The sequence below is a fragment of the Mobula hypostoma genome, chromosome 14 (assembly GCF_963921235.1).
Source record: "Mobula hypostoma chromosome 14, sMobHyp1.1, whole genome shotgun sequence".
Taxonomy (NCBI): domain Eukaryota; kingdom Metazoa; phylum Chordata; class Chondrichthyes; order Myliobatiformes; family Myliobatidae; genus Mobula; species Mobula hypostoma.
Window position 1 is genome coordinate 47,637,140 of NC_086110.1, and position 23,289 is coordinate 47,660,428.

The following is a 23,289-nucleotide window of genomic DNA, read 5'->3' on the forward strand; positions in this document are numbered from 1 at the left end:
GTCTGCTGGTCCTGGCATAGATGCTGTGTAGCCTCCTCCCTAATGGGAGTGGGGCAAACTGTCAATGAACGGGATTGGTGACATCCTCCATGTTACTGGCCCTTTTCCGGGAACATTCTGTATATACGTCCTTGATTTTGGGCCAGCTGGTGCTGGTAATGCATTGGGCAGTTCTAGTCACCCGTTGTCAAGACTTCATGTCCACCTCAGTGCAGTTTCTGTACCGTGCGATGATGCAGCTTGTCAGGATGCTCTCTACTACACATCTGTAGAATGATGTGTGTATGGATGTGCAAAGTCCAGCTCTCTTCAGCCTCCTCAGAAAGTAGAGATGTTGGTGAGCTTTCCTGATTGTGTGGAATGTGTTCTGAAACCATGAGGCTGTGTGAGATATGCACTCCCCAGAGACTGAAACTACTTGAAGTTTCCACTCCTGTGTCACAGATGTAAAGAGGGATACGTGGGGCAAGTTCTCCTGAAGTCGATAACCATCTTTGTCTTGTTGACATTGAGGAAGAGGTTATTTGCCTGGCACCAGGCCTCGAGCTCTTCCATTCCTTCTCTGTAGGCTGTCTCATCTTTGTTGGTGATGAGCCCCACCACAGCTGCATTGACGAACTTGACAATGTGATTACTTTGACACATCCCCAAAGAGTCTCGGCCCCAAACATTGACTATACTCTCTTCCATAGATGCTGCCTGGCCTGCTGAGTTCCTCCAGCATTTTGTGTGTTGCTTGGATTTCCAGCATCTGTAGATTTTCTGTTTGCCCCTTTGACCCTTATCGGTTTCCAATTGTTGCACCACAGCTTTGTATGACAACTGCTCAGCCTGTGATCACAAGAAACTGCAGAGTTGTGAAGTCAGCCTAGCACGTCACAGAAATCAATCCCCCCTCCCCCCATGGACTTTGTCTACCTCTGTTTACACTTCCTTCATTGTCTCAGTAAAGCAGCCAACATAATCAAAGACCCCACCCACCCTGAACACTGTCTCTCATTGCCCCATGGGAAGGGATAAAAGTCTGAAAGCATGTACCACCAAGTTCAAGGACAGCTTCTAAATTAATGTTAAAAGTCTATTGAGTGGTTCCCTAATACTGTAGGATAGGTTCTTGACCTCACAATGTGCCTCGATATGACCCTGCATCTTACTGTCTACCTGCACTGCACTTTCTCCACACTGCAACACTTTATTCTGCACACATTGTTTTACCTTGGACTATCCCCAATGCACCGTTTTAGTGAATTAACTTGTATAAAGGATTGTTAGGATGGGAAACAATAGTCTGGAGGAAAATTGTTTCGTTTGGCTTTGTACATGTATACTATTGAATGACAATAAACTTGAACTTGAAACTTGTATAATGGCACCAAGACAAGATTTTCTACTGTGCCTTGGTACATGTGACAATAATAAACCAATTTATCTATTTCAACTCTCCTGTTTGATATCCGCAACACAGGAAACGTTTTGACAATTTACCCTATCTATGCCTATCATATGATGTACCTCGAGCAGGTCATTCCTCAGTCTCCCTTGCACTAGGGAAAACAAGCTCAGCCTATCCACTCTCAACCAACAACAGGTCTTCCAATCGAGGCCACATTTTAATGAATCTCATTGCAGTTTTTTTCAGCACACATTCTTCTTATAGTGTAGTGAAAGAACTACATACATACAAGCATGGCCCATCCAGTGTAAAATACCAATCTGACCTCAAGAGATCCAGTCTGCTTGGAAGAAGAATTAAATGTCTTATTTTTTATGATGTTATTACGCATTAATTTTTTAGAAAGAATCTGAATGTATAATTTTTAAAAAAGCAATACTTATTAAGAGCAATTCACTGTTCCTTCCAATTTTTTAATGATTCATCAATACAGTATCCCTTTCTGTAATGCAAAAAAAAATGCTGCATTCTAGGAACATATTTAGGAAATGTACAGAAACATCAATATAAAAGGTGTTAAATCTGACAAATAATTTTGTTACATTTTCTTAATGTGAAATTAATTATAGGAATTGGAAATTATCGCAACACAAAAATAACTTGAAAATGTCAGCCTACTTGAAATGCAAGGAAGTTTAACTTTCTTTTGGAGTCACAAGGCATAATATTTTTAAGAAAATTAAGTATGTGATAGCGCAATCATGTTTCAGTGATCCATTGAATGGCAGTGTTTCTAATCTGCTGAAGGTGCATTTTCAGTAGCATCAGGTCGTTCCTTTTTATTGTCCTCTGGTTTCATTGCTGGGAAGAACAAAACCTCCTAAAGTAAAAGACAAAATAAATTTACCTTTTTAATATTAATCTTGTAAGAAATCATTTTACATATAATGTCAAATGTACATATTTCTGGCCTGCATATAATAACATTTCACATGTTGCTGCTTATGGGTAAATTCAATTAACAGATGCCATTTGAAGTGTAATCATTTTAAAGACCCAAGGCTATTGATTGATGCTATCAAAGTATGCTTTAACAGTGAACTCAATAGGCCTAACCAGAAGCCCTGCATGAACCAAGAGATTCATAAGTTGCTGAGAGCTAGATCTGTACCATTTTAGAGTAGGCAACCCAGAGTCATACAAGTCTAGGTACAATCTTCAGAAGGCTGTTCCAAACAGAAAAAGGCTATTTCAGAGCAAACTGGAATCACAGATGGACATTCAACACCTGTGGTGTGGCAGAGTTTTTAACAATATAAATTCCTATAAAGTAAGACAGGGTAGCCTAAGTTGCAATCACCCATCACTCCCATCGAGTTCAATATCATTTCTGCAGGCTTTGATACTGAGAACTACCACCAGCCCCTGGCCAACCCTGTAATTTTTAGTGCCTGAGGCCGACGTCCAGGCATCCTTCAAGAGAGACTCTCTAGCTCTGCAGATGTTCATAATCATCCCACCCAAACTCATCGTCAAGCTTCAAGACCTCGGCTTCTGTATCTCCCTCTGCAACTCGATACTCAGCTTCTTCGTGGGCAGATCTCATCAATCAGTGATCATTGGTAACATCTCCTCTTTGTTGACCATCAACACAGACACCTCAAGGCCGAGTGTGTAGCCCCCGCTCTACCCTCTGTACACACCTGATTGTGTGGCAAAGCACAGCTGCAATGTTGCTTCCCAATTCTCCAACAACACCGCAATTGTTGGACAAATTGTAGGTGGCGACAAGTCGGCTTACCTGAGCGAAATACTATAGGTCCTTTGGTTGTGCCGTGGCATAAGAGCTTCTTGCTCAACATCAACAAAACTAACGAGCTGTTTGTTGACTTCAGGAAGGGGGGTGGTTTAAGCATACACCATCGGTAGTGGACAGAATTAACTTTTAATTCCTGAGCAGTAACATATCAGATGACCTGTCCTGGGCCCAGTGTACTGATGTAATCATAAAGAAAGTGTCCCAGCGCCTTTACTTTCTTGGGAATTACAGGGGTTCAGCTTGTCATTAAATATTATAACAAACTTCCACAAAAATATTTGTCATACATACATCGAAACATACATTGGAATGAGTTTTTTTTTGAGTCAATGACCAACACAGTCCCAAGGTATGCTGCTGAAAGACCACAAGACACAGGAGCAGAATAAGGCTATTAGGCCTACTGAGTCTGGTCTGCCATTACATCATGACTGATTTATTATCCTTCTCAACCCCAATCTCCTGCCTTCTCCTCTGTAACCTTTGATTCCCTTATTAATCAAAAACCTATCAACCTCCATTTTAAATATACCCAGTGACTTGGCATCCAGTGGCAATGAATTTCGTAGATTCACCACTTACTGGCTAAAGAAATTCCTCCACAGCTCTGTTTCAAATGATGTTCTTTTATTCTGAATTTGTGCCCTCTGGTCCTGGAATCTCCCACAATTGGAAACATCCTCTCCACGTGTACTGGGCCTTTTAATATTCCACAGGTTTCAATGAGATTCCTCCTCAATCTTCTAAACTCCAGTGTGTACAGGCTCAAAGCCATTAAACACGGTTCATACATTGACCCTTTCACTCTCAGGATAATTCTCATAAACCTCCTCTGGATCCTCTCTAATGCCAGCACATCCTATCTTAAATTACAGCTCCCTCAAGAATCAACATGAATCAATGATCACCACCATCCAGCCATGCCATCTTTTTTTATATATATATATATATATATATATATATATATAGCTAAATCGGGAAGGATGTACCGAAGTCTGAAGTTGCACACCGCTAGGTTCAACAACAGTTACTTCCTTTAAACCAACTGGCAAAGTCCCGATCACCATAGACAAGCAACAATATGACTACTCTGCACTAAAATTGACATTATTTGCTCTAATTGTGTTCTTTCTTTCTTGTAAAAATTGGGTATAATGTTTGTTTTCTGGTGAATAGTGCTTCAATGATGCTATGTTGTTGCGATCCTGTTCTCTATCTACCTGTGTGCACATTTAGTTGTGTACAACTATGCTCTCAACATTCAGCAGGCAAGTTTTTTTTTTAGCCATAGCACGGTGAATCTGTGGAATGCTCTGCCACAGACTGTGGTGGAGGCCAAGTCCATGGGTCTATTTAAAGCAGAAATTGATATAGATTCCTGATTGGTCGGGGTATCAAGGAATATGATGAGAGGGCAGGTGTATGGGGTTGAATGGGATCTGGGATCGGCCATAATGAAATGGCCTAGCTCTGCTCCTATGTCTTATGGTCTTAATACAGGCAGCTGCCAGAAAACACCACTGAAACAGGTCAAATGTGGAAAATACACCAGTGTTCAAGGGCAGGACTTCTCTCTCTCCCCCCACCCCCTCAAACGCACACAATTTGGACTACACCAGATAACAGTTAAAGTCAGTGGCCTTGGGGAGACCTAATAGGATTCTAAAACATTTAAAAATTTTATAGTACATAAAATAGTCAACACAGTACAGGCCCTTCGGCCCACAATATTGTGCCAACCCTCAAACCCTGCCTCCCATATAACCCCCCCACCTTAAATTCCTCCATATACCTGTCTAGTAGTCTCTTAAACTTCACTAGTGTATCTGCCTCCACCACTGACTCAGGCAGAGCATTCCACGCACCAACCACTCTCTGAGTAAAAAACCTTCCTCCAATGTCCCCCTTGAACTTCCCACCCCTTACCTTAAAGCCATGTCCTCTTGTATTGAGCAGTGGTGCCCTGGGGAAGAGGCGCTGGCTGTCCAGTCTATCTATTCCTCTTATTATCTTGTACACCTCCATCATGTCTCCTCTCATCCTCCTTCTCTCCAAAGAGTAAAGCCCTAGCTCCCTTAATCTCTGATCATAATGCATACGCTCTAAACCAGGCAGCATCCTGATAAATCTCCTCTGTACCCTTTCCAATGCTTCCACATCCTTCCTATAGTGAGGCGACCAGAACTGGACACAGTACTCCAAGTGTGGCCTAACCAGAGTTTTATAGAACTGCATCATTACATCATGACTCTTAAACTCTATCCCTCGACTTATGAAAGCTAACACGCCATAAGCTTTCTTAACTACCCTATCCACCTGTGAGGCAACTTTCAGGGATCTGTGGACATGTACCCCCAGATCCCTCTGCTCCTCCACACTACCAAGTATCCTGCCATTTACTTTGTACTCTGCCTTGGAGTTTGTCCTTCCAAAGTGTACCACCTCATACTTTTCCGGGTAAAAATTTTATCAATAGCGTACTTAGTAATTTATTAGTCACATAAAATAGACTGCCACTCAAGTAATAAAAAATATACTGTACACTGTAATGTCATGTTGTTAAAGGTATTACTGTATTTATAGGTTGTTCCTGTGAGGAAAGGGGTGGCCCAGCTTGCTGTCATTCTAATACAAACTAACAATATCCTGTTTAGATACTTAGTTATCTAGAAAAGTTTGAAGTTCTTTGATTCACAAAAATTAGCCCATACTTTCAAAGCGATGGGCATCTCAAGTGTTCTTTTTACAAAGAGGATGTTTTCCTTCTCAGCTCAACAGGATTCAGGCAGGCTCCAGAGGAGGAAAAGCAGTGTATTTTTATAGCCCACCTAACTGAACAAATTAAATTGCCAAGAAGTCAATCAGAAAATGGCAGTTTAGTAAGTATCTGGAAAATTGATAACAAGCTAAGCTTTCAAGTGACCTTTGATCAGTTCAGTCCACCCATTTATTTCAACTACACGAAAGTCAAGATATCACCTTTGTCAACCACATAATAAATTCCTTCATTTGCCTTTGCACCTTTTTTATGCTGAGGCTGACTTAAGAGAGATTATCCTGATAATTCAAAAGACCATCTTTGTTACTGCTCGCCCCTAAGCCCTTTGTTTGGAATAACCTCAGCATTTCTTGGGCTTTTAATTTGTTAGCTTGAGAAGTACGTTTTGGTTATGGTTGTTGCAGCAAGCATAACAAGTTAGACAGAAAATGTGAAACACGATTAGATGTGTATAACACATTCAATGGAATATACTAATATTTCTATCAATTTTCATGACTAATTTGCTTTGGAATTGGCCTTTAAAGTGCAAATAATAATCATGACTATGGGAAAAACAAACTATTTTCAAGAACTAGAAATCAGGTATCGAAGGCACTTGTAAGAACATTCCCAGCAATACAAGTTCATTTCAAATATACTCTGGTTGAGTAAAGAATAATGAAAAATATACGAGAGGGGAAAATTAAATACTAACAACAATATTGTGTCTAAGCGATTTGATAAGGTGCTTGAGTAAAGCAAGAGTTAAAGCTGATCCAAACACACTTAACAAAGAAAGATATACGTGAGAAAACTAAAAGCTTTACAAAGAAAACAAATATTGATGAATTTAGTAGCTGATTTTCAGCATAAATTGTGAATTAATCTCTTCCAACAAAGTAGTCTGCTGGAGAAGATTTATAGGTAGGCATATTGAATCTGGATGACAGGCCTATGCGGAATTTCTTCAAGAAGTTAATTCCAATGACACCTTTAATGCAGATGAAACTGACATATTCTGAAAGCACATTGAATAAAATTTAACATACCAAGGGCCATGTGGTAGTTGGTGATAAGCAATAAAAAAGGTTGTATGTCACAGTCAAGTCCAGCACAAAGAAATATGGAAAATAATACAACCCATTATCACTCAGTTGATAACAGCACCACACCCAATATCAGCTTGGATCAGTTACATCAACCCAGTTTATGTGGGTGCAGAGGAGGCATCACCAATAAATGGGTAGCACTGTATTCCTGTTCATTCTCAATGAAGACAGATGAGGAAGTTGATTCATCAAGGAAAATTATGCCAAAAAACATCATGTATAATCTTAACTAGTTACTGTAAGAAATCAAACACAGCTCTAGAAGGAACAATCAAACTGAAGCAACCACACATTTGAAAACTTCAGGTTGGGTAGAAAAAAGTTGTTAAGAGAAAATGACTACTTTTTTTTAAAAAAGGGAAATAATAATGTGTGTCAAGAAAACATTATCAGTTCATAGATTTTTGTGCATTTCATTTAGACATTTTAACCACCCACATGAAAGCAGGGAATGTGTTCATAACTTAAATAATATAAGTTATTTAACTTATCAGGTTATTTAATGTTTATTGGATTCACCCTGGTGCTAGGTTACATTTCTATTGATACATTTAGCAGTACTCTACCGTAAGATCTAGAGAAACCAAAGCCAGCTTTGTCCTTACTCAGCCTATACAGATTTTACTTTACCAGCGCGGTAGCTTAACACCAGCGACCCAGGTTCATTTCCCGCCCCTACTTTTAAGGAGTTTGTATGTTCTTTCTGTGACCACGTAGGTTTCCTCCGGGTGCTGCGGTTTTCTCCAAAGACATACCAGTTGACAGGTTAATTGGTCATGGTAAATTATCCTGTGATTAGGCTCAGGTTAAATCAACGGGTTGCTGAGCAGAGACGCTCAAAGGGCTGGAAGGGCCTATTCTGCACTCTATCTCATTAAAAAAATAAATAAAAATTTCTATCCAGCAGCCTTACCAGTCTTATCTTGTTCCATATCTCAGGCCCACTAAACTGATACAAATTAAGATTTGAATTTAATATCTGCCTCTTGCTTGTCATCCAGCAAAATATGAAAGAGGAGCAATGTTAAAACAAAATGTCAATGGTGAACTAATGGATGTGTACAGAACACTACATAGAACTTGCTTTTTAAAACTCCAATATAATATGCAGCTTGGGCTTTGGGATGCTTGAATAATGTTGGACAAACCGCTCTGAAATTTTGAAAATGGCAGTAGAAGTGACTTGGTGCAGATCTACTTACTTTGGAAATAAGTGACAAAAAATACAAGAGCTTTATTTTATTGATTTAAAAAAATTAATTTACCTTGATATTACTGGAATTTGTCAAGAACATGGTGAGTCTATCTATGCCCATGCCCCATCCAGCTGTGGGAGGAAGTCCATACTCCAAAGCCGTACAGAAGTTGTCATCAATAAACATGGCTTCATCATCACCAGCAGCTTTAGCCTGCAGTAACATTAAAACACAATGTATTCCACTCAAAAGATTCAAATTTTAAATGTTTCAGTATTTCTACTGAATTAAACAGGATTATCTTGCAACTCAAAAGAAATTGAATCCTTCAATAATGTTTATTGTCAACCAAATTGCCAATAAAGCAAAATAATTTTGATTTTCATTCCATTGTAGTTAGAACAATATGGTTCACATATTTTAAATTTAGATCAGGACTTGATATTCATCTAATCCGTATGCATAACTTAGTCACAATTATGTGCTGAAGAGGGCAACTGATAACTGGACCAAATTAAGCAGAGGCGTTATGTTTCAAGTAGGGTCAGGCATGACAAGTGTTATTTAGATAGTCCAATTGCAATGTTTATGTTTGCAGGCACAGTAGAGATGTTAAATACAAGGAAAGTTCACCTCACAGGATGTTGAGATTAGACACAAAACATCTTCCCTATTCTCCACACTGAGTATCACAGTAATCTCTTTTTCTCTGTGTGCTCCACATTCACACACTCCTTAAATTATTGCAACACACATAAAATGCTGGACGAAGTCAGCAGGCCAGACAGCATCTAGGCAAAGAATAAGGCCAGAAACGTCAACTGGACTCTTTTCCTAGATGCTGCCTGGCCTATTGAGTTCCTCCAGCATTCTGCGTATGTTGCTTGGATTTCCAGCACTTGCAGATTTTCCCTTGCTTCTCCCTAAATTATTGGTGGATGTCAAATTTTGCAATCAACCACCAGGGGGCAAATTACATTTATTAAGACTGCTCCTGGACTCTTGGAAACTTCCAATACAAGCAACAGAGCCAGAGGGAGTAATCTCAAGTTGCAGCAATCACCATGGCACGGCAGCAGAGCAGAACCACGAGCATAGCCAAGCCTGCAAAACAGGAAGCCAAAGAAGGTGAAGGGACTGTATTGCCCTTTCATATGCAGAAATATTAGGCAAAAGGATGTTGTATCTGGAAGATTGGAAATGCTGTAAGAGGAATGTCATTTTACAAAACAACCTTGTACCTATTAAACATTTGTTTATACCAACAGCCCTCCTGACCGAGACAAGAATATTCAGTTGAACAGTGGGTTTCACAATGAATTTATCACTTTAAAAATATAATATTCCCAATACTAAAGTAAATCAAACCTATGCCACTAGAAAAGATCACATTCAACACTAAATACGCTCACTGTGCAGTTTAATAATGGAGTTTACTGATACTCTTATAAAGCATTCTCCCCACTAAGCTAAGAAATAATTAACTCAGTGGATTTCAGTTAATCAGGCCAGCCTCTTACTTGGGACACGATGATGCTTAATTGGGGCAGGAGACTGGTGCCAAACAGTTTCTTACTAGCGTCAGATACATGGACTTGCATGGCAGCCAGACACGCTGTGCTTAGAGCAAACAGTTTTTAAATAGTGCCTGTTGTGTGTGCTTATGTTAAGAAAGCAAAAATTTTTGTCACTGACAGCTGGCAAGAACTAAATAGTACGACAATTCATAGCTGTTTTGCTCACTGTGGTTTCAAGCATTCAGGCTTGGAGATGCCAGAAATGGCCGGGAGTGAAAACGAAACAATTTCCCTACCTCAAGGAGGTACTACGAAGGAACTAAGAGGAAATAGAAGGAATTGAAAATCATCTTGAATATTATAATAAAGATGAAGATAAGGAGGATGCATTGTCAAAAATTGTATGAAGACAGTCCATTATCTTCGCTAGGTTTTTGTGCTGATTTTGTTCACTTACAGTCAATCAAAAGAACATGGCAGCATAGCTGTGAACATACATCTATTGATGCTTCTGGACACATCTTCAGTGATGTTCCTGGAATCATCGGGTGTTTCGGGCCTTTCAACATCATACAACCTCCTCCAGGTGACCCAGCCGGGGCTGATCAGACCCCAGCTTGTGTCCAGATGGCTAGCTACTTATGACTCCATGGCTCCCCTCTTTTGAGCCACAGCCATCTTGAGGTCCTCTCTGCCGCATCAGTGGTACTGCGGATGGCTCTCCTCTTCCTCTCTCCCTCGCTGCCCAAAATGCTGAAGGCTCTAACTAAAGAATGGGCTACGAATCCCTTACAACCAACCCCCACTGGGAGACACCTCGCTCTCCATCCAGCCTGCTGACAGTTGCTGACCAGTCCTGCGTACTTGGAGAGCTTCCTTTCAAAGGCCTCTTCCAAGCGATCTTCCCATGGGACTGTCAGCTCCAGCAGCACCACTTGCTTAATACCTCTGTCAATAACTAATGGGAAATCAGACACAGTTTTCTAGTACTGTAGTGGTATTGATAGTGTTCCAAATTGTTTTGCATTTCATTTAAATACATAATTTGTTACTCAGTTAAACGGGGGTAGTTGTCTTTATAACATCTTTTTAACTATTTCCATGAAACGGGCTCATTGAGACAACCACTTAATTAGGCCAAAATGTTCTGGTCCTGATGTGTCTCAATGAAGTGGAAGCCACTTTATTTGTAACGCAATTTAAGATGAAACAAAAGACTGCAACTTTTACTGTTATAAATATAATGCAAACATAGTTAGACATTATAGATAAGTACTTCAATGGATATTTCTATCAGTAAATCAAACCAGAATGACAAATTGAATAATTTTAATAAAATCAAATGAAAACTGATGTGTTGCTTGAAGTTAATAAATGTTAAATTAATTGGTATTCTTTTCTGTGGAGGGAAATAAACAGTTGACATTTGACATCCGGACTGGCAACCCAGATGAGGGGCCTTAACCCAAAAAAAATCGACAATCCCTTTCCCTCCACAGATACTGCCTGACCTGCTGAATTTCTCCAGAACCTTGCGTGTTGTTGCAGATTCCAGTATCTACAGTCTCCGAACTTGGATTTCAGTTTTACAATCATCCATCGTAGATCCATGCAACTTAATAAATATCAAAGATTGGATCTATTTGCAGAATCATGATTAGATCTAAACAGTAAGAGTTACCTTAGCCTGTTCTTCAAAGAGTTCTCTCTGTTTAACAGGATCATTCAATTCTGTGTATGCATTACAAATCTCCTTTTTCATGACAAAGAGTTCAAATCGTTCTGTCAAACCCTTGAAGGATCGATGCCTGCAATAGATCAAAAAGCAATAATTTTATTGTCTTAATACAACAAAGAGTTCCAGTCTTTTTATAGTGATGTGTTTTATACCCTCAATTTACAAGTTTTTGCCTTCCTTTCAAAACTAGAGCAGGCCAAACTGAATGACTGTGCAAGAAAGGAACTAGTAGGGGAGGCCACCAAGAGACCTATGACAACTCTGGAGGAGTTACAAGCTTCAGTGGCTGAGATGGGAGAGATTGCGCATACAACTGTTGTCTGGGTGCTTCAGCAGTCGCAGCTTTATGGGAGAGTGGCAAAGAGAAAGTCACGGTTGAAGAAAACTCACATGAAATCTCCGCCAGAGTTTGCCAGAAGGCATGTGGGAGACTCTGAAGTTGGCTGGAAGAAGGTTCTATAATCTATGATTGAGCTTTTTGGCCATCAGACTAAACGCTATGTTTGGCATAAGCCAAACACTGCACATCATCAAAAACACACCGTGTCTACTGTGAAGCATGGTGGTGGCTGCATCATGCTGTGGGGATGCTTCACTGCAGCAGGTCCTGGAAGGTTTGTGACGGTAGAGGGTAAAATGAATGCAGCAAAATACAGGGAGTTTCCTGGAGGAAAACTTGATGCAGTCCACAAGAGAACTGTGACTTGGGAGAAGACGTGTTTTCCCAGCAAGACAATGACCCCAAGCATAAAGCCAAAGCTACAAAGGAATGGCTTAAAATCAACAAAGTTAATGTCCTGGAGTGGCCAAGTCAGAGTCCAGACCTCAATCCAATTGAGAATTTGTGGCTGGACTTAAAAAAGGCTGTTCACCCACAATCCCCATGCAATCTGAAAGAATTTGAGTAGTTTTGTAAAGAAGAATAGGGGAAAAAATTGCAGCGTCCACATGTGCAAAGTTGATAGAGACTTAAGACTGTAATTACTGCCAAAGGTGCATCTACTAAAACTGACTTGAAGGGGATGAATACTAATGCAATCAATTATTTTGTGGTTTATATTTATAATTAATTTAGATCACTTTGTAGATATCTGTTTTCAGTTTGGCACGAAAGAGCTTTTTTTTGTTGATCAGTGTGAAAAAAGCCAAATTAAATCCACTGTGATTCAGTGTTGTAAAACAATAAAAAAACACAAAAACTTCCAAGGGGGGTGAATACTTGTTATTGGGACTATATCTCATGTTTATTCTCAGAACATTGTTGAGTACAGCAATGAACTAACAACTGCAGTAACCATCCAACATTGTGCTTCAACATATCATCTCTGGCACGTCCCACATTTGGAAGAACTTTTTTTTTTAAATACTCACTATCAAAATATCTTAAGAACTTGTGCTCATGTTCAAAGTAGGATTTTAGTTTCCTTCACGTAACATCAACTGTTTACTCCCCAAAATTAATATCCAAACATTTTCTTTTCCCACTTTCTGATTACATGAGCACTGCCAAAACAGAAGTGTATATTATTCCTAGTTTTATTAGTATTTTGACCTTACCATTTAGCCAATGGACTCATGATTTGCGGATGGTCACAGATGAACGTTGGGTTAATGCAAGTGACCTCCATGAAATCACCAACCAACTGGAAGAAAATGATAAGAAGTTAAAATCTATTTTATTTTAAATATGTTGTTTACTCCATTATCAGATATAGTTAGTAAGTCAAGTGGCCACCAGTGTGGTGGGCAAGTTAGCTTGTAAAAACCTCTCCTTTTCAGGGTTGTGAAAGTTATTGGATAAATGCTTTGCAAAATCCATCCTGCTTTCGAGTTTAATGTGTTGAATTTATAGCCACAAAAATACAAGAGGAATACATTATGTGAGAGAGCAAAAATTTATATCAGAAATATGGAGTATCATATGTTGTTGAAAAAAACACCAATGATTTTTAAGCCAAATTGCTTCTTCATTTTTAAAATTAGGAGGCAAAATCTCTCAAAAATATTACAATAGAAGTTGCTTGTTATTGACAAGAAAACAAATTCTGATATAATTTCTGATTTAAAAAGGTGCAACAAACTTCTCATTTGTCACATTAACTGTGAGGCTCACAGTGGGAGGAATACATAACACATAGTAAAAGGAAAATATAAAATGATCTACAGATACGAAGCACAGGACTAGGCATTTTAAATAGTTTGTCATGGACTAGATGGGCTGAAGTACCTGTTTCTGTGCTGGACTTCTCTATCACTCTATGACATGTCAAAGTAGTAATGTAATTGCAAACTATTTTGCCCCAACCATTTTGTTATAACCCCATTATCAGGTTCTTGACTGTGCATATTGACTTAAGAGTTTCATAATGCACTTTTGCAATACCTTATCTAAAAGCCTGGCTGTAGATCTTGGAGGTGGACACTCAACATCTTTTCGAACACACAAGTCGTCAAAGAATTTACGAGTCTCTGTTCACACAAAATGAAATGAGTCCATTTAAATGCAAATGAAAATCCTATGCAGGAATTCTATTTTATTAAAGGAAGTTATATAGTCACAAATGAAAGCTTTTGCTAATTACATTGAAACAAATTAGATTCTGAGGTGATTTGATAACACAGATGTTGTGAGGATCTTTCTCCTTAAACGGAATCTCAAACTCGTGGATTCATGGTTTCAGATTTCTGAATGATCCATGAATCCACGTATTTTGCTCTCTTTTTGTACAATTTATTTTTAATACATTTCTTATTGTAACTGAGTAACTTTTTTATGTATTGCACTGTGCTGCTGCCAGAAAACAAGTTATCATGATTAACATGTCTGTGATTAACAAAACCTGATTCTGATTCTGTGATATTAGGAAGAAATGTTTTCTCTCAAGGGTTCAAGATTCTTTGGAATACTTTAAAACTCTGGAGGTTGGGTCATTGAATGTGCTCAAGACAGATTCTTGGACTACTGTGGAGTCAATGCTTACAGACAACAGGTAGAAAAGTAGGTATGAGGCCAAGATCACAGCCATGACTTTATTGAAGAGAAACGGAGATCAAAGGGTCTTTACGTCCTGTTCCTGCTTCTTATGTTTTTAAGTGTGCATTCGTTTGACATGATATGCAACAAATTAATCGTTAATGAAACTGTCCAATCAAAGTTCCAATCGCCACAGAGCTAGGGTTAAGTTCTTACTGGCAATGTCCAAGGTTCTATTGTTCATGTGGGCATTTGACTTACAAACGACTACTTTAGTATAAACTATAGACAATAGTTTACAGAGGAATACAGAAATAATGGGCCAGGCTACTCTCAAATCTCCAACACTATTCAAATATACCACAGAAAACCCCTTATACTTCTGTTTCCTGGTCCATCCCTTTTCCCTTTAATTCCATTAGCACAAGAATCTTTTGATTCTAGTCCTGAATTTACGCATTGTAGACCACAAGACCATAAGGCATAGGAGCAAAATTAGGCCATTCAGCCCATTGAGTCTGTTTGTCATTCCACAATAACTGATTATTATCCCTCTCAACCCCATTCTCCTGCTTTCGCCCCGTAACCTTTGAAGCCTTTACTAATCAAGAACCTGCTAAGCTCCACTTTAAATATACCCAATGACTGGGCCTCCATGGCACCTTCCTGTAGGCCCCACCATCTTGAATGGAAGTTCTGAACTTAATCAGTGATCCCTTCTCAGAATCAGGCCGACCTGGTTTCACACATACTTTGATAGCATTTGGTTCCACTGACATTCGGTCTTGGGATGAGAGTAAACTTCCCCCCCCCCCCATCCAGATAACTCAGTTGTCAGGCAGTATGCAATAAATCGGGGGGGAGGGGGAGCAATAACCTAGTGCAAAAACACAGTAGTGAACATGATGCCTTTGTGCCAATCATGACATTCAGCTTCCAGTGACTCTGAATGAGATCACTGAGGATCAGTTCAAAGGAGGAGGCATAAAAGGGCAGATTCCTGGGAAACTCCAGCAGGAACTTTGCATGGACAGGCCAAGATCCTCCGAATAAAGCTGGGTTCATAACTGGGCATTCTCAAGTAGCTGAAGAATTGAGAAATGTTAGTAGGGGACTGTGTGATCAATCACAAAGATTGGACCTTAATGAGCAGAATATAAAAGTACTTTTCACAACCTCCAGTCCATTTAGATCTTTGATTAAAACCAGTAATAAGAATGCCTCACTCTTACCTTCAGTATCATATTGATCAGGAGATGGAAATTTTTCTCCCAGAATTTTCTCCAAATCTGCTGTCAAGCTCAGGCGCTTGAACGGTGGTGTAAAATCAATTTCATAACTTTGGCCTTCCGGTCCTTCAGGGTGGTACGTAATCTTGTAGCTACCCGTTATGCTCTTAACCATACCTGTAAAAGAAAAACTTCACAATTTGTATTCCAAAAAGATAGTAGACTACAAACTGTTCAGTACCAGGTTAGCCTCGTTGGCAAGACCATAGATTTCCAATTGAAGAAAGGAAGATGAAATAAAAACGTATGCCAGAGTTGCCAATAATTTTTGCAACATTTCCTGCTGGAAGAGTACAGTTATGGCCAACAACTGATGACCAGGTGTTCTAAAACTTCATGAACCTTCTTCAGAATCAAAAGATCTAAGATACACGAATATCATCACTCTGATAAAATGGCCGCACAAGCTAGGGCCAGTGAAATTATTTGAGAGCATCCCCTTCAAGACAATAAGAGAGGGGAAACAAACTAAAATAATATCACAAAGAAAATAACAGAATGCTGGAGAAAGTCAGCAGGTCCAGCAGCATCCACAGAAATGAACGAACAGTTCACATTTCAGGCCGAGAGCCTTCTTCAGGACTGGAAAGAAAGGGAGAAGACACTGTGGGGAGGGGAAGGAGGATAGCTGGAAGGTGATAGCAGATGCTAGGTGGGTGGAGAGGAAAGAATCTGGAATCATTGTTCTTAAGATTTTTAAAATCTACAATGAATCTATGACATAAACTGGAATCCATTTGTTCAAGACTAAGAATCATATTACTAACCTGAAAGAAGCTTCTCAGTGATTTCCATCAGGTCATTATAATCCGCATATGCCATGTAAAACTCGCAAGTGGTAAATTCTGGATTGTGAGTGAGATCAATACCTTCATTTCTAAACTGGCGGCCAATTTCATACACTCTGTCAATACCTCCCACCACCAGCATCTGTAAAGTAAAAATACTATTTTTTATCCTTGGATCATAGAACAGGTGAGTGAAATTATTGTGTTCCACAAGTAAGGTAATAGCTCCTATTTTACAAATTCTAGTCACAGATTCTGTATACTTATATGAAAAGCAACATATTTTACAACACTGCATTCTTACACAATCCAGTTGTCTTCCTACAAGAAAGTTTGAACAGAACACAATTTGAGTATTTCAAATTTACTTATAAATTTTCAGAAGATGAACCTTTCTTTCCAAATGTATTTCTTCATTTTCAATTCAAACCTATCTAAATATTACATTTTTGTCAAACAGCAAAATGAATTACAAGCCATTCTTAATTTAAGAAAATAAAATTCTATAATTAATTTTTTTTCCATTTCATACAACTTAGGGAATAATTTGCTTTTACATCTGAATAATATTCCATTATTGATAATAATAAAATAATAACATTCTCAAACTAAATACAGACTTACAAATTGTGTATAATATTAATTTTCCTATGTCTAAAGGCTTTACAAATTATTAATATATATATTCATATTGTTGTTCCTTTTCATGTCTTGAGGTACATCAGGCAGCATATTTTGCCATTTTCCTAGCATTCGTCTGCATTTTTTTTAAAAAATCGGGCCCCGAGTTGCCAGTTTAACACTCAACCCAGCACGGATGGAAAGCATACAAGGAGCTGGCCGGATTTGAACCCGGGACCATTTGCCTCAAAGTCCCATGCTGATGCCGCTACACCACTGGCTGGCTATGCATACATATTCAAAGTTGTAAACAACTTCTTGTACTAGCTAATTTGCTGCAACATTTTAATAGCAATAAGCTGGAAAACCCGTGCAAAACCTCATGCAGTGAAAGATATAAAAAATAAAAATTTTATATTCCAATTATGTGTTCGCATAAAGGTAGAAATAAAAGTCAAGTAACATGTAAGTTAGATTCATAAATTTAGACAATGATCAGCAACTATGAACATAATTTTCATCATAAACTATTTCTCACTTTTGCACAAATCATAATTTGCAAAGGAATAGCAGCCTTTGTTCAAGTAGAACTAATTTCTCAGTCAGAGCATTCACCCTCACCTTGTGCGTGTAATCTAGGAAGGGGAAACAAGATCCCTTTTATGTAGGTTTCACGGTTGACAATCCAAAAAAACTCCAAGAGCCACCTAGACAGCTCATCTTTAACTCAACCACTCACTCGTACCAGAACCTTTGAACATCCTGGATAATTCATCCTGGTTGAATTTTTACTTGAAATCATTTTTCTGCTTCAATGAACAATATATTATTCTCACAACCTCAGAACATGGTGCCAAGACAGGACCAGGTTTATATATCACCCCAACAGGTCAAAAGGGGAGTCATTTTGCTGCAGTTACGTACAGAACAAAAGGTCACAGCTTGTATTTAACCCGGCCAGCCAAGTTGTTCCTTTCCTTTAATCTGAACACATGGATCACTGTGGACAAATTCAGTAAGTAGAGCAAGATGACAAACTTAATGAAATACACCCCCCCCCCACCCCAGGAGTCACAAAGTTTTCTTTTTTTTCCAATGTTATTTCTGCTACACAAATATAAAGGAGAACAAAATAATTGATATTCCGGATCCAAAAAATCATAAGCATCATAAACCCTTTAAGCCAAATCATCCTTCTTATACGTAGTCATCAATTTTGTTTAAATATGTTTGAGAGAGACTGAGTCCACTTGACTGTATAAAATTGACCCCGCAAACAATAAAATTAATCATTCGTGCAAAACCAAGTTCTTAGCTACAAAGATTTTTGCTGCTGCATAATTGTCACACTAGCTGAACTATTCCCCTTGACATCTCAGTCACTGTTCAATATGCACTTGGTTTCAATGCTGCCCTGCTACATGTCCTGTATTTTACAGCACAAAATCCTCTCCTGGAATGGACTATTCAAATTACAATCCCTTCTCATCAATAATTCAGAATTACTAGAACTATACAGGCCTGTCTAAAGGCAGTGTTATACATATCCTGCTTTTGACTGTACATTGTGAACTACAGATATAGAGTCATGATTTTCATGATAAAGTCACGATACATTTATCCTTCATGTGTGATCCAGCAAAATCATTCTTTGAAGGGTGTATGTTATCCCACAGCAACAATCAGAGAAGTGTAGGGCCGTCCAATCTCCTGTTCAACATTCTTCTAACAAACAGCATCAACTATCCTGATTATTTATCCAATTACTTTTAGTATGACCGTGTATGGCTGCCATATATACCACATTGCAACTACAGCCACCAGCTAATAATACAAATAAAATCACATTTCTGCTTTCAACTTAAACAAAAAGATTTGTACCTTATGGTAAAGCTCTGGTGCGATTCGCATGTATAAATCCATGTCTAATTCGTTATGATGTGTAATGAAAGGCTTGGCAACAGCTCCACCTGGAATGACGTTCATCATGGGTGTCTCCACCTGCACAGAGGGTTAAATGTACATAAACTGGAGCAACATTGCACTTACAAACAAAATACATAGTACTACTAAAGAAAGATAATCGTGCTTACATTGTTAAAAATCACACAATAAATTCCATTATTGAAAAATCTGGACAGATATCCAATAGAGGCAGTAGGATATGTTATATTTTCATCCAAACTTCTGGTACGACGGCAGCACGTTCAGATGCAGCGGGCTCTTGGGGCCAGCCAGAGGTGTTTTTATCTTTTTTAAAATGTCTTTTTTATGATTGCAAGAAAATGCTGGACATTAAGATTTTCATGCACTACAGGTCTACCCCATCAGCCAGCTGCTCATTGGTAGAGGAGCTGGACTTGGTGCAGACCATGTTAATGCCTACAGCATCACAGTCAACATGCGGTGTGCAATCTCACAGCGAGTGATTGTCCCCGATGTTTCTCTAGTGACTGCAAGGCCCTGTTGGACATTGGCAATGTTTCCCTTGTTTATTGGCGATACAGATGGTGGGGGAGCTGCATGGATGCAGTTGTAGCAAGGACCAGGCCTCAAGCCACAGGTTTGCCTGCCGCAGCAGTCCAGGAGAGGAGGTGGTGTAGAGCTGCTCTGGGGACCAGCCCTACCCATCATTGCTGCCCTCCAGTGTACACTTGGCGGAAGGCAAGCTGGATTCTGTGAATGCATGCGTTCGTTCGTCTGCACTCTGCTGAGAACTGCTTGTTCTTGTCAATAACACCTATGTACCATCGATTTACAGGACATATTACCTGGGGGCTCGTATGACTATACATTTACCTGTTATTTTTACGTGCCTTGTGTTGTGTATGACTATTGGCACGATGTTTTGCACCTTGGCAAATGTTGTTTCGTTTGGCTGTATTTATGAGTATTCATGTATGGTTGAATGACAATTGAACTTGAAATCCTAAGCTCTTAATGCACTCATTTAATTCTAGCAAGACCAGATTCCAAAAGGGAAATCAGGGACCTTCAAAAATAATTCATCACAGAGTAACAGAATGGCTACAGCACAGAAGGTCAGGCCCATTGAGTCTGAAAAGGCTCAATGTTAAAGACAATCTATCTACTCCCATGTCCCCTCTTTTCTCCCCATTGCCCTGCAGATACATATTCAAACCGTTTTGAATGTTACAAACAAGTCTGCCTATAGCCTTACCTCAAACAGTGCAATCCAGACTGTAACTGCTCACTGTGCAGAATAATATTTCCTCACGCTACTGTTGGCCTTTTACCGGTCACCTTCACTTCATTTCCCCCAGCACTCTGCTAATCAAGAGAGTGACGGTCTACCTACACCCTCAACAAATTAAACATCAACATCAGATTCCCTCGTAACTTCCTGTTCCAAGGAGAGCCTTGAATCATTTTAGTAAATATCTTCAGCATCCTCTGAAGGTTTTGCATCTTTTCTGTGAGGATGCTGCCCGGAACTAACAATACAACTGTATAAGAAACAGTGCCTTATCAAACCTTAAGGTTGTCATACCCGGAAGGGGTTAGCAGAGATAAGATCCCACTACCTATTAAATGCTCCCAATGGCACGTGTCTCAAATAGTCTCTGACAACCATGTTCAGGTCCTGGCCTTCACACATGGTTAAGCTACTAAGCCTAGCGAAACAATTTCTACTGACAGGAGAAGGAACAAGCGTGGGTTAGTGGGTCACTGACAGGAGGAGGAGCAAACGTGGGTTAGTGGGTCACTGACAGGAGGAGGAGGAGCAGCAAACGTGGGTTAGTGCCATCTTAAAACCAGCCGTTCTGAGCAGATGCGGTTCATCAGCATGGTTGGAATCTCATCAAAAAGAAAGATTCTGATTTCAAACCTCTGCTGCCTTGCAGCTATACCCACTCATAGGGAAGCTTCGGAAGTAAACCCCGAGGAAAAACCAGAGCTGGCGTCCCTAAGGCAGAACTAGGTTGAGTTGAACACTAACTGGGAACTCCTGTGATGTCTCCGGTACCAAACTGTATCGGCCACTGCGCTCTTTTGGGTTCATCAGCTGCGTGGAGAGGGGGAGCCTGCTGCACGGGCAACAGCTTGCTCTCCATATTGTACTGCTCCGGCTTGCATACTGGCTCCTGTATTGGCTTTGATGGCTAGAACACAATAACCATGGTCGATCCCGACAATGATTTCCTTCTGCAAACCCTTATTATTAAAACTCTGCGAGCCATTTTTAATGGAAGACTTTCAATGAACAACTTAGTCACATCATCAAATCATAATCACAAGATTTTGCAGATGCAAGGAATCCAGAGCAACACACACACGAACTGCTGGAGGAACTCAGCACGCTGGACAGCATCAATGGAGAGAAATAAACAGCTGACATTCGGGCTGAGACCCTTCATCAGGACTGGAAAGGAAGGTGGGGGGTGGGTGATTTGATTCCATTTTACAATTGTTCCCTCTGGTTTTACAACCCCTTCTCACTCATCTCACCAAAATACAACATTTCACATTTCTCAGCATTAGAATTTCATCTGCCCCACCCCCTGCCCCCAGCAGCATGCTCCTCGCAGTTTATTACCATAAGGGAACATAGGAAACAAAACTGGGTTCAAAATTTAGTCACTAACTTACTGAATGGAAAAGAAGACAGAAAGTACCTGATGCTTCTATTTCTTACATCCCTCTCAGTTCACTGTCCCTCCAAATCTTGTGTCATCTGCAAATTTGGAAAATTGCTCTGTACATTGAAGTCCAAGTTACTGATGTATATTAACAGTAGTATAGATCCCTCAGAAGCTCCTTCAAGCCCAACAACAATTTTACTATTACTATTTCCTGTTACTCACTACCGTCCCTTTCAATCTAGATGGTGATGTGATATGCGACACCTTATCCAAATACCTTTTGTTGGAAGTCCAGATCTACCACATAGATCATATATCTACTATCAAACTACTTTATTATGTTAAACATAATTTTCATTCAACTGATCCATGCAAGCTTTTCTAATTTGTACACACTTGTCCAAGTGGCTGTTGTTCACTATTATTTGAGAAATTGCTTTAGTTACTCGCACTACTCTTTTGAAGGAACAGCTGCAGTTTTCCAGTCCTCAGGCACCACCTCCAGTTGTTTGGAAGATTGTACCCAAAACATCTGCAACTTTCTCCTATACTTCCTTCACAAATTAGGGTCCACTTCATCCCATTTGGACTAGATGACCTATCCACTTTAAGAGCAACAGACATTTCCAGTACCAAGTTTTGATTAAGTTTTAGCCTATCCATCATCTCTAAGTAAGTATTCTTACAAAGTCACTGGCAATGAGTTTTGATGACACTACACGCATTCATCATCTATCATAGTGTATCGAAATCACAGTAAGTACGAAATAACTTGATACTTTTGTGAAAAGTACAAGAGGCTTACCTCAAGAAATCCAAGATTATCTAAAAATGTCCGTACATAGGTGATGATTTTGGCCCTGGTGATGAATTTCAGCCTCACATAATCGTTTAATATCAAGTCCAGGTACCTCTGACGATATCTGGTTTCCTGTCATAACAAAGAATAAATGCTCATTCCAAGAAAAATCTTCCCCAGAAATACACAGAAATATACACTCAGTGGCAACTGTATTAGGTACACCTGCTTGTAAATGCAATTATCTAACCAGCCAATCATGTGACAGCAACTCAATGCATAAAAGCATGCAGACATGGTCAAGAGGTTCAGTTGTTGTTCAGACCAAACATCAGAATGGGGAAGAAATGTGATCTAAGTGACTTTGACCGTGGAGCGATTCTTGGTGTCAGACAGGGTGGTTTGAGTATCTCAGAAACTGCTGATCTCTTGGGATTTTCATGCACAACAGTCTCTAGAGTTTACAGAGAATGGTGCAAGAAACAATAAAAGCATCCAGTGAGCAGCAGTTCTGGGGGCGAAAATGCCTTGTCAATCAGAGGGGTCAGAGAATGGTCAGACTGGTTCAAGCTGACAGGAAGGTTACAGTAACTCAAATAATCATGCATTACAACAGTGGTGTGCAGAAAAACATTTCTGAACGCACAACATGTCGACCCTTGAAGTGGATGGGCTACAGCA

At 39.5% G+C, this 23,289-nt stretch overlaps 1 protein-coding gene across 2 annotated transcripts in view; it reads right to left on the minus strand.

Annotated features, from left to right (window-relative positions):
• Positions 1–1,819: 1,819 nt before the first annotated feature.
• Positions 1,820–23,289, minus strand: part of kars1 (lysyl-tRNA synthetase 1) — a 46,262-nt gene continuing 24,792 nt past the window's right edge. For both annotated transcript variants that reach the window (XM_063067096.1, XM_063067094.1), the window contains 9 exons: positions 22,615–22,740; positions 19,087–19,206; positions 16,564–16,726; positions 15,740–15,913; positions 13,917–14,002; positions 13,091–13,176; positions 11,477–11,603; positions 8,348–8,491; positions 1,820–2,273 (listed from right to left, as the gene is read on the minus strand). In XM_063067096.1, the coding sequence (XP_062923166.1) occupies positions 2,187–2,273; positions 8,348–8,491; positions 11,477–11,603; positions 13,091–13,176; positions 13,917–14,002; positions 15,740–15,913; positions 16,564–16,726; positions 19,087–19,206; positions 22,615–22,740 (1,113 nt within the window). In that variant the 3' untranslated portion in view covers positions 1,820–2,186. The remainder of the gene's footprint in view (positions 2,274–8,347; positions 8,492–11,476; positions 11,604–13,090; positions 13,177–13,916; positions 14,003–15,739; positions 15,914–16,563; positions 16,727–19,086; positions 19,207–22,614; positions 22,741–23,289) is intronic.